The sequence below is a fragment of the Zingiber officinale genome, chromosome 8B, assembly GCF_018446385.1.
Source record: "Zingiber officinale cultivar Zhangliang chromosome 8B, Zo_v1.1, whole genome shotgun sequence".
NCBI lineage: Eukaryota > Viridiplantae > Streptophyta > Magnoliopsida > Zingiberales > Zingiberaceae > Zingiber > Zingiber officinale.
In genome coordinates this window covers 31300089-31313103 of record NC_056001.1, presented here as the reverse complement: position 1 = coordinate 31313103, position 13015 = coordinate 31300089, and the positions used below count along the sequence as shown (strand labels likewise).

General features: G+C 38.5%; 1 protein-coding gene across 1 annotated transcript; it reads left to right on the top strand.

Moving 5' to 3' along the window:
- The first annotated feature begins 7764 nt into the window (after positions 1–7764).
- Positions 7765–11716, top strand: LOC122017354 (probable disease resistance protein At4g27220). The gene is made up of 2 exons (XM_042574944.1): positions 7765–11375; positions 11542–11716. Exons 1-2 carry the CDS (start codon positions 8137–8139, stop codon positions 11564–11566), a joined length of 3264 nt encoding a protein of 1087 aa, XP_042430878.1. The 5' UTR covers positions 7765–8136; the 3' UTR covers positions 11567–11716.
- Positions 11717–13015: the final 1299 nt, after the last annotated feature.

Below are 13015 nucleotides of genomic sequence, written 5' to 3'. Positions count from 1 at the left end.
AATATGTGCCATTTAAGATTAAAATCAATTCTTCCACCATTAGGCACATTTTACTCTTTCAAGGAGTAAATAATAATTTCATTTCATTTTCAAAGGTTAACAAAAACCTTGAAAATGCTCCTTGAGTGTCAATTTCCTCAAAGTTGGGTTAACTACCCTTCTAATCGGAGTTGACACTCTCTAACCCATCTATGGGGTAGAGAAGATGCTCCTAGGAACCCAACACCTATTGGTGCTCCTTGGATGCTCTAGGTATTCACTAGGGATAACTTCCCTAGATACCTTCCTAGTGACCTTGTTTGGCTTCTTGGAGGCCTTGGTCACACTTTCTAGGTCAACTCTAGGGATAGCCTCCCTTGTGACCTTGTTAGTGACTTTCTTAGACTTCTTAGAAGTCTTAGTCACTTTGGTTGCAAAGATACTTCTAGGGATATCTTCCCTTGTATCTTGGACTTGACCTCTAGACTTAGGGTTTGTTCCATAGCTATATGGAACCCTATGATAACTAGGCACATCCTTTTTAGCTTTGGGTTTGTATCCCAAACCTCTATGACCATTGGATGACCTTTGTGCTCCTAGACCTAGGCTATGCTCATTTTGGCCTAATAAGATATTTTCCATCCTTCTTAGGGTCTTTTCCATTTTATCAAGTCTTGACCTCAAGACTTGATTTTCCATCACTAAGTCCTTAGTTTTTGGTTTTCCATTAAGTCCATGAGCATTTTTGTTTCTAGGCTTGTAGCTACAATCCTTAGAGTTCTTGCCTAGACTTTTACCTACATTCCTAGCCTTAGGTGTAGTAGTTTTGGCATGTAGGGCCACATGCTTTTCCTTAAAGCCCTCATGCTTCCTATTCTTATGGTAAATCGTATTAAAATGATAAAAATTAGAACTATCATGCTTTTTACCATAATGTAAAGGAGTAGGCTCAATAAATGTTACCTTCTTCTTTACCTTGGAGGCTCCCCTTGACTAATGCCTCCTTGAGCCTTGACCATCTTCTTCCCCTTGAGGCATTGACTCCGGTAATGCCCCTTTTGATTGCAAGAGAAGCATATGATATGCTCCTTGCTCTTCTTTGTTCCGGGAATGGTCTCCTCGGGCTTCTCCTTGCCCTTTTGCGTCACTTGACCCTTCTTCTTGGCCAAGTTGGGACACTTGCTCTTGTAGTGCCCACTTTCCCTACACTCAAAACATATTATATGATTTTTATTTTTAATTGAAACATTTATACCTTCTTGTGTAGGGATGGCACTTGCTCCTCCATTTGCTATTTCTTGAATTTCGGAGGTGGCACCATCTTCTTCTTCTTCACTTGACCCGGATGTAGAAGCTTCTCCTTCTTCTTGATCCGGCGTCACCAAGGATTGCTCTCCCTCAATCCTAGAGGTGGAGGCTTCATCATCTTGAACATGAAACAAGGAGTATGCTCCCTCCTTGTTCCCTTCGTTGCATTCCCTTGAGGATGAAGCTTCTTGGATTTCCTCTTCTTCGGAGGTTGAGCATCTCTCAACCTCGGAGTCCTCCTCTTGGTCTTGCTCCAAAGAGTCACCCTCTCTGGATTCTTCATGATCTTGTACAGTGGAGGGGATCTCTTCATGAAGCTTGGCCAATTTGCTCCATAGCTCCTTTGCATCTTCAAACTCTCCAATTTTGCAAAGGATGGTGCTTGGCAATAAATTGACCAAAAGCTTGGTCACTTTGTCATTTGCCTCGCACCTTTGGACTTGCTCCGGGCTCCATTTGCTTTTCTTTAGAACTTTGCCCTTTGAATTTCTTGGAGCCTTGAAGCCTTCCATTAGAGCAAACCATTGCTCTATCTCCATCATAAGAAAATTTTCGATTCTTGATTTCCAAGAATCGAAACTCGTAGAAGTGTATGATGGAGCCACCCTTGTGTCAAATCCAAGCCCATCTTGGAATTGCATCTTGAAGTTGAGCTTGATAAAGTCTTGAACTTGAAGAATTTGCTCCAACTTCTTCACCCTCTAGCTTTTCTTGTTATGCTTGACCCTTCCGGCGATGATTCCGGTGAAGAGCGGCCTTGCTCTGATACCACTTGTTAGGACCAAAAGTAGCTAGAGGGGGGGTGAATAGCTCGTCGCTCGCTCGTCGCTCGGCGTGGCTTGTTTCTTCAAGGATATGCAACGGAAAATAACAGAAACAAACACACAATGCTAACAAGGTTGGTTTACTTGGTATCCACCTCACAAGAGGTGACTAATCCAAGGATCCACACCACGCACGCACCCTCCACTATGAAAAACACTCCTTTTCGGTAACTACCGAGGGCGGAGAAGCCCTACAAGACTCTCAGTACAAGAAGAAAGGAAAGGGAAACAAAATACAAGCGCAAAGCTTACAATGAGTACAGAAAACCCTAACCCTAGCTTCTCTTCTTGCCTTTGATCCGCCTCTTGACTTGGAGAGCTTCCAAGATCCTTCAAGAACTGGCGATCTGATCTTTGAGAGCGCTGTGGAGAAGTTGGCGAAAGATCTGGAGTGAATCGGAGAAGATATGCCGAAGACAACGTCCGCCTGCGGCTATAAACCCGACGCAACGGTCGGATCCCGATCGATCCGAATGTTCCCAATCGATCGGGGAGGCTTTGGATCGATCCATGGATCGATCCAGAGCGCCTCTGTGCTCTGGAAAAACGCCTGGATCGATCCACGGATCGATCCAGCGCTTATCGCGCGAAGCAGCCGCGTCCCAATCGATCCACTGATCGATTGGGACATCTGGATCGATCCACGGATCGATCCAGAGGCTCTCTGTTCGCTTAGGAGAGGCCTGGATTGATCCACCGATCGATCCAGGACTTGGATTTTGCCCAAAACCAAGTCCCAAGCCTACCAAACCAACACCCGGTCAACCTTGACCCGTTGGTACATCATGCCTAGCATCTGGTCACTCCTTTGACCTGCTAGGACTTCCCACCAAGTGTCTGGTCAATCCCTTTGACCCACTTGGACTTTTCTAGTCGTGCCAAGTATCCGGTCACTCCCTTGACCTACTTGGACTTCCACCAGATGTCTGGTCAACCTTGACCCATCTGGATTTCCTCATGCCAAGTATCCAGTCAATCCTTTGACCTACTTGGACTTCCCAACACCAGATGTCCGATCATCCTTGATCCATCTGAATTTTCCCTTGCCTGGCTTCACTCACCAGGACTTTCACCTAGTTTCACTCACTAGGGTTTTCCATCTGCACTCACTAGGACTTTCCATCTGCCTAGCTTCACTCACTAGGACTTTCCATCTGCCTAGCTTCACTCACTAGGACTTCCCAGTCAAGTATCCGGTCACTCCCTTGACCTACTTGACTCTTCTTCAATCAATATCTTATTGTCAAACATCTAAACTCAAACCAAGACTCAGCTTGGTCAACCAGGTCAACCTTGACCTGAGGGATGTTGCACCAACAAGGAAGACTCGGCATTTCACCCCGTTCGTGTACTGGTGAAGGGTAGTTGCATTGTCAAACTTGGCCAAATGGTCGTCGGGATCGGTTGCTCAATTGTACTCCCCGATCATCAGTGGGGTGCAATGCTTTGGCAGAGGGTCATTTAGGATCCCCTCCGAAAATTGTTGATTGACTCGCTCGGGCGAGTTGTCTTCCCTCGGAGCTTTTCCCTTTTGTGCGTCCCGTATGAGTGCCTCATCCGAGGAAGATCCCCAATCTCTATCCACTCGGCCCCTTTCTTCTGGGGGAGCCTACGATAGCACTCGATTGAAGGGGACTACTGCATTACGAGCATCCCCATAGGAGCCGATCAGTCTTCTATTTGGCTCTCGAGAGAAAAGTTGATCCGCTTGATCTCCTCTTTCAGCCGTCTTGCTACAGAGGCAGCAGGCTCATGCGTTGGCCGATCAGCCAACTCTTGTTGCTGTTGGTCCAGTATCTTTGTCACTCGAGCTTGTATTAGTGTATAGAGATCCTCTTGCATCAGCGTCACTGTTGTGAGTCGTCCAGCCTCTTCCATCTTCTTATTCGGATGCAGGCTATGTTCCCATAGACGGCGCCAAAATGATCATGTCCGAATGAGGGAAGCTAGAAAGTCGGGGATGGGGTGACTACTGACAGGATGAAGACCTCAATCCTGCAATACAAAACTAAACTAGGGAAGAGTTCCCTGGTGTTGGTCCTCCGACGCTCAAGTTAAAATCACGAAAAGAGAATGAGTAATCCAGAAATAGATTAATCTTAGCTTTCCTCATACCTGGCATACCCTTTTATACCTTTCTTTGTGATCGTTCATCCGCCCTTATTTAATGATATTAATTGCCAGAGGAATGCTTCTTTGTTTTGACTTCTGTGTATTAATTATAGATGGAGTATTCTTTTTTGTCTTGACTTCTTCATATTTCATGATTGTTCTCTTTTGTTTTCTCGTCCCCTCCTGTGTAATGTCATTCCTTGCGCCGGATGGACGGTCCGAGCGGCTCATTTTCCTACCAACCGTAACAACCGTCTATGGGTTCGTCCATTCGTCCGACCGACCCATGATGGTCATTCGTCTCACCGGCCGGGTGATCCGCTCGACCACTCCTTTGCCGACTGGGATAATCAGACAACCACCTTTGGCCAAGGCTCTTTCCATAAGTCTCGGTGTTGACCATCTTGACTTTGACCGACACCATATCCACTAACTCATGACAAGTGGGCTCTCTTTTATGACTGCATCAATATGGATAAATTTAGAGGATGATCATGAATGGAACATGTAAATTTAGAATAAAATTGAACACCATTAATAACTGTTGGTCAAAATTTAAAGACTTAAAAACGTAAAAAAATTTAAAAACTATATAAATAAATTAAAGAGATTATTTGAAGTAAATAATATTAATTTGACATAAATTTAAAATTTTTAAGATTATCAATAACTAAGTTTTATTTTATTAATTTTATTTCACTTTTCTTTATTTTCTTGTAATTAAATATTTTTAAAAAATAAAAAGTATTTTAAAAATATTTTTAAAATTTTTATTAACTTTTTAATTTTTTTAAAAAAATATTAAACTTTCAAATTTTAAAATAAAAATATGAATAAATTTATGAGATTTTAATAATGTATTTTTTAAAAAAAATAATTAAATTTTTAAGTTTTTTTTATTTGATTTGATTTAATTTAATTATGGAGTGGGGAAGGAAAGAAATTTAAGATAGAAAAAAATCTCGGGCAGAAAAAGAGATAGAAGGAAAAATAAAAGGTCTGACTCGCGAGTCACAACCATGCAGGTCGCGAGAGGTGGCCGTGTAGGGCCACCCTTGTGAGCAAAGTCGTTGAGCGTCCGTAAGCGACCTCTTGCCATCGCGATCATAAGAAGGAAAAGTGACTAATAAAGAAAAATTCGCTTCGATCCAATTTAGGAAAATATTTTTTTAAAAAATCTGCGAAAAAAGGACAATTTACCAGATGGCGCATGTAGATTTTTAAATTTATCAAAAGGCGCACGCTACTTTGATATTTACAAAAAAATCACATCTTTTTAAGTACATTTATCAGTTTATCCTTTTGACAAATCTGATTTTTTACTTTTCTCTATTAATTCTCACTCTCTCTTCTATTCTTCTCTCCTATGCATGCAACCAATCTTATTTTTCCTCTCCTTTCTTCTCTTTTTTTTATACATGCATGCATAACATAAACCTGATATATAAATCATATCAGACCCACGATATTTAGAGATTAGTTGATTTTTTGATAACATTTTAATATATTGGGAGAAGTCAAAATAATCAATAAATAGGATATTTGAACTCTTTGTAATCCCAGAAATCGATAGAAACTGATCCATTATTTATTTCAGCTTTTATAGAGGTGTAAAATTATAATAATGATGAATCAATAAAAATCCTCATGCATAGACCTGATATAAATCTTATCAGGCCCAACGATATGAATCCTATCAGGCCCACGTTGGGAGATTTTTACTGATTTTTTATTATATTTTAATACCTTGTAGGAATCAAAATAAATAATGGATAGCATATTTAAACTCTTTGCAACATCAGAAATCCACAAAAATTGAAATGGCCGCAATCGTATCTCTCTAGGTCAAAACCTACTAATAGATCTAGAGAGCTCCGATTGCTCTCATTTCAGTTTTTGTGGATTTCGAATGTTGCAAGGAGTTTAAATATGTTATCCATTATTTATTTTGACTTCCAGAAAGTATTAAAATATAATAAAAAAAATTAACAAAAAACCTCCATGTTGGGTCTGATATGATTCATATTAGGTCTAACGTGGGCTTGATAGGATTCATATCAGGTCCATGCATGAGAATTTTTTTTTGATTCATCATTATTATAATTTCACACCTCCGTAGATGGCTAATAAATAATGGATCAGTTTCTGTCGATTTCTGGAGTTAAAGAGAGTTCAAATATGTTATTTATTGATTATTTCAACTTCTCCAAATATATTAAAATGTTATCAAAAAATTAATTAAACTCTAAACGTTATGGACCTGATATAATTTGTATATCAAGCCTATGTTATGTATGCATGTATGAAAAAAAAAGAAGAGAAGAAACAGAAGAGATGAGAAGAAAAATAAGATTGGTTGCATGCATAGAAAAGAGGAATAGAAGAGAAAGGGAGAAACAAGGGAAAATTTGCTTGCAGTCTCCATTGGTAAACACAACTTTGCTTGTAGTTCCCATTACGATTATTTTCCACCTCAATTGGATAGAAAATATACTAGATTTTCTTTAAATGGTACTCAATTGGATGGAAAATATATTAGATTTTCTTTAAATGGTGCTGAATTTAGGAAGAATTATATTAAATAGGAAAAAAGTCGTACTCAATTTAATAGAAAATATACTCAATTTTATTTTAAAGTGCTGAATTTAATAGTAATTATACTTGTTTTTAGACTATTTGTACCTAAATAATATGAGGGTCAATTTTAATAGAAAATATACTCATTCTAGTATGAAGTGTTGACTTTAAGAGGAATTATATTCATTTTAGTATATGTTCTATCAAATTGAGCATAATTTTTTTCTTACCTCAATTGAATGGTAAATATATTAAATTTTCTTTAAATGGTACTCAATTGGATAGGAAATATACTAGATTTTCTTTAAATGGTGTTAAATTTAGGAGGAATTATATTAAAATAGGAAAAAAAATTATATTCAATTTAATAGAAAATATACTCGATTCTAGTTTAAAGTGATAACTTTAAGAAAAATTATATTTATTTTTGGAACTTTTGTACTGAAAAAAAATTTGAGGGGCAATTAGGTAACAATATTTGTATGAGAGAGTTGAAGCAGATAAAACTTTACATGCAGAGAATGAAAATAAAGTTTTTTAGGATGGGAGATTGCATGCAAAATTAAAATTGTAATTGAAAATTTTTCTCTACTTTATCGGATAAACAATAGAGAAAATTAAAAAGTTAAATTTGTTAGAAGGTTAAAATAAAAAATACACTTAAAAAATTACTTTTTTTAATAAATATCAAAGTAATATACATTTTTTAGTAAATTTAGAAATATACATTTGTCTTCTGATAAATTATCGTGAAAAAAAGTTCACTCGATTTATTCATTATTTAATAATAGTTCAAACAGTGGAAAGGACTAAATAGAGGAAAAGAATATCGAATAATTAACAAAGAGGGAACGTGAAAGTGGCCAACAAGTATCAAATGCCTTCATATCGGTCCTTTTCTGATTTCATGTCTTGTTTATTTCCCTTTTTTTCCTTCTGATTTCATCTTGCTCGCCATCATTGGCATTGCTGAGGTACGTACGCTCTTCAACTTCTCATTTGACGTTTGTTGCTTTCTCAAATGATCTATGTGCATGGGGTGTGTTTATGAAATTTTCGTGTGAAAGAGACGAAACTTGATCTTTGTTAATTGGTATAGTAGAAGCTGGGAGGAGCTCTTCTTCATGTATTGGTGTCGTTTTCTCATAGTTGTGTGGGAAATTTCACATTTTGAAGCCATCAAGAAGAATGATGGACAATTCGGTTTTTCTTTATCTTACCGCTTTTCTTTATACCTGGGTTTGGATTTGCAATAAGTGCTGCAATTTTTTTTTTTTACTTTTTTTTATTTCTGAATTACCAAATAGACGCTGTAAATTTACTTACTGTGCAGATCATGGTTAATCCTTGCTTGAGTAACTTTTGTGGAGGATTGGAATCAGCGATTGTGAAATACTTTTGGAAAAAATTAAAGACACACACTTCTTATTTTATATATTATAAAAAGAAATTTGAGAAATTCAAACAGCAGTTTGATCATTTAAAGGCAATCAGGGATGGGACACAACAAAAAGTAGAGGCAGCTAAAAGGAACAATGAAGTTATCAGCGATGAAGTCAACTTGTGGCTAAACGATGTGCTTGAACTGGAGGAGAAGTTTAATAATATCGAAAACAACTTCAACAGGATAGTAAGGGATGAGAAATGTTGCATCCCTAATTTGGCGCCTCGTTATAAGGTCGGAAGGGACGCTACCAAGAAAAAGGCCGAAGCATCAGAACTTCTAGATAGAAAGAACTTCCAGGTTTTTTCTCATACTATTGATCCATCAAATCTTGGTCATTCTTCGAACAAAGACTTTGTGAGCTTTGGTGCCACCAATGAGGCAATGCAAAAGGTTATCGATGCACTGAATGATGATAAAGTGAATCTGATTGGAATATATGGCATGGGTGGTGTAGGCAAGACTACATTGATGGAAGAAGTAGGCAGAAAGATGAAAGAAGCAGAAATATTTCATGTGGTAATAGATGTTGTTGTGTCACATAATCCAAACATAGCTCAGATCCGACGCGATATTGCTGATCAACTGGGCATGCGTGAATCCTCAAATAAGATGTTGACCACTAGGTTGAAGCAGGAGAAGAAAGTTTTGATAATGCTGGATGATGTTTGGGCACGACTGGAGCTAGTTAAGGAAGTTGGGATTCCATACCGAGAACACAAGGGTTGTAAAGTGATGCTTACCTCCCGCAAAGCTGAAACATGTAATGTAATGGAAGCTGATGTCTCAGTGGAAGTTGCAAACTTGTCCGAAGAAGATTCATGGCAACTTTTCAGAATGAGAGCAGGACAAGTTGCTGAATCTGATGGCATAGAACTGGTCGCAAGAAAGGTAGCACGAGAATGTTGTGGTTTGCCGCTGGCAATTGCTGTAGTGGGAAGGGCATTACGATCTTACAAGGACGCAAGTGCTTGGGAAGATGCCTTGTCCCAACTCAAGCAATCCGTTCCTTTACACATGGAAGAGTTAGAGGAAAAATTGTTCAAACCACTAGAACTAAGTTATCAAAATCTGAAGACTGCTGAACTAAAACAACTGTTTCTCTACTGCTGTTTGTTCCGTGAGGACTATGACATCAGTGAGGATGAAGTAACTCAATATGTAGTGGGAGAGAATTTATTGAGTAATCTCTCCACTTTAGAAGATGTACGCGGCAGAGTGCATTTTTTGCTCCAGAAACTGAAACTTTCATGTTTAGTGCTTGATAGTAAGAAAGACGGGTGTGTGAAGCTTCATGATGTGGTGCGAGATGTAGCTATATATATTGGCTCCAAGGACAACAACCATTTTCTTGTTAAAGCTGGACTTGGCCTTAGAGGTTGGCCGGAGTGCAAGAACTTAGCAGATTGCAAGCGAATTTCACTCTCAAACAATTTATTACAAAAATTTCCCGAAAAACCAAATTGTTCCAAACTAATTCTGTTGTTGCTGAATATGAACCCAATTACTAGTGTGCCAGACAATTTCTTTGAAAACATGGCCACACTAAATGTTCTTGATTTTAGTAATACGGACATTACTTCTTTACCTTCCTCATTGACATGCTTAAAATGTCTAGGAACTCTCCGTTTAGACAGATGTAAATGGCTGATCGATATAAATGTTGTCGGGGAACTAAAGACTCTCATAATACTTACCTTGCAGGAATGCAGAGGTATTAGTGCATTACCGGAAAGTCTATATTGTCTGGTTAAGCTAAAGCTTTTGGACTTGTCGAATTGCACAATGCTGCAGATACCCAGAAATTCGATACACAAGTTAACTCAACTCGAAGAACTTTACTTGAGAGGCTACAATGTGACTGAAGCACTACTAGTTGAGGTTGCATCTTTGAAAAGCTTGGTCAGGGTTGAGTTGTATGTCAAGTACGCTAAAGATTTTTCTGAACAAATTATTCCGGCCGATTCTTACCAAGTCTTGCACCACTTCATTATATATAATGAGTCAGATCGGTTTTCACTGGCTTCTAAATACCAGAGAAACATTTTTATAAAGCAAGCAAACCAGTCGATGATCAGTTGGGGTAAGCCTTTTCTCAGGATAGCCGAAGAATTGAGGCTCGATAGTTGCCAGTGGAATTTCACAGATCTGATACCCTTAGAGAACTTATCTTGCTTTGCCACTCTGAAGTCTTTGCTCATTGTGAACTGCCGTCAAATCCAATGTCTTCTACGGTCAACTGATGATACTCCATCGAATGCATTTGGCGAGCTCATGAAGCTAACCCTTTTGGACATGGAGAAGCTGGAACAGGTTTGTCATGGCCAGCTTCCTGCTCATTCACTCGGAAAATTAAGAACACTTGAATTAAGAAGGTGCAGAAACATTATTGACATTTTGCCACAAGACTTGCTTGTGAGAGTGCATCAAAATCTAGTAGAGCTTCTTCTTGAAGGATGTCCCGGGCCACATGTACTGCTAAATTTTGAAGGGCTTGGGCATGATTCCGTTATCTTTCCGAAACTGCAAATGATACGACTATCTCAGATGTCGAATCTAATCAGTTTCTGCAATGGAGTTGTTCCTCCTGGAAGCTTGCATAACCTCACTACTTTTGAAGTTGTTAATTGTAAAAAGTTATTGAATCTGTTCTCGCAGACATTGGACGCAACTCGTTCACGATTACTACCATCTGAAACTTTTAAGAAATTGAAGCAACTACAGATAATGGGATGCCCATGCCTCAAACATGTTTTCTTGCCAAGCATTGCAAATGAGCTTCATAGCCTAGAAAGATTGGAGATAAATAATAACGGTTCCATTGAGACTATTATCGCTGACGAAGATGGTTGTGATTTGAAGAAGGGGGCTTTCCCCATGCTCAAGAAAGTGGTGTTCATCAAATTGCCCAGGCTAAGATATTTCTTCGAAGGAGAACCGACAAAAATCTTGGATTGGCCATCATTAGAGTACATCCACGTCGTTGAGTGTTGGAACCTAGCAAGACTGCCCATTGAACGTGGGAGCTTACAAAAGCAGGAGAATGTGCATTTTGTAAGACTTGACGATGTCAACTGGTTTAAAACATTGAAATGGGAAGATCATACAACCAAGTCACGCTTTGACATTATGTAAGAGCTTCTGGTCATTGTTTTACTTGAACATTCTACTAATCACTTTACCATTCCAATATGATAGAACCTGGAAAAAAAATTCATTATCAAGATCTAGCTTTGATCCTTAATGAACTTTGAATTATTGTTCCAACCAACTGATATTGTCTGTAACTTGATGCAGTCAATCCATCAATGAAGTCAAGTAGACTCCAACTTTGAAAGATGAATTCTTTTTTGTGAAGTGTGATGATTCTTCTTGCTCTCTTACAAGATTTGGCAGCCATTTAAATCTCTAGATTTGTGTTTTAAAATTGGGTGGGTGTGATCTAGAAGACATTATCTTATTGAACAATAATTGTAAGGTATTTCTCTTGTTCCTTGCATTTTATGCTTCATGTAGCAATGATAGCAAGATATTTCTCTTGTTTGTTCCACTTTGGGCTTGTTTTTGATCAAGTTTCATGTAAATAGATGCGTCCAAGATCTGTCTCCTCGTTGGTTGCTGACGTGGATGCTTCCTCCAAGGATGAAGACTAACCTGCATGAAGTAACACGTGCCCGATGTTTAAGTCAATCATTGGCGATGGGATGTGATGGAAGTAAGGGAAAATAAAATCAAAATCGTACCTATGTTCGACGGGGCCTGAAGCACATACTAAAAAATGACTCTTCTGCTACGATAAATAATTATAAAGTTCAATTTACAAATAACATATATACTAAATATATAAATAAATTAAAAATAAATATATTACATCAACAAAAAATTAATAAATATTTAAAATAATTATATAAACACTACTCGTGTAACTGTTTTAGAGATAAAAACAATTATCAAATCTGCATAATTCAATTATCGAATTCTTTCTTTTTCAATCAATAACATTGGTAGCTCATTTAATGTATCCTATAACACTGATACCAATACGGTAGCCACAGGCAGTAGCAAGGCGACAAGTAGTAATCACCATGCAATTAGATCGCAGTTCGCACAAGCGACTGAGGTAGCGTGTGACAGTCCCATTAAGCCACACGAACAAAGGCCAACCGTCAACCCGCGTCGAGTGAGATAGCCACTGCGAGAATCGACGCGATTAGGTCGCACAAACGATCCTTGTTGCATGATTAAGTTACAATTAGTGTCACGTGTTGCAAGACGAAGAAGATGGTCGAAGAAGAAGATTATGATTACCTCTTGTTCCGTAGATCGTTGCCTTAGTAGAAAGAACGCCGAAGAAGAAATCGCGTGCAAAAAAGAACAACATCGGAGAAGAAATTACGTGCAAAGAAGAGTCATACATCGGTGTGTGCCTCGAAGCCATGAGAATAAGTTTAACGACAATTTAAGGTCCATATCTCTCATTTTTTTAATATAATTAAAAAAATGGATCCTTCATTGAACTGGGCCATGAGGCGGTTGCCTCTCTAATCTCATGAAAGTTACGGCCCTGAATAGAATGCATGGAGAAAGGAGAGAATAAATCCAGCTCCTCGTACCATTGTTAGCTTAACTTAGCTCCTCATACCATTGTCAGCTATTGAACCCTAGGGCTATTGAGCCAAAGGGGCATGGGCTACAAGAGCATGGATTCATTGTCCATTTCCACGGAGCGCATTCAAAATTCTGATTTGTATTTGCTTAGCTCATCCTTACA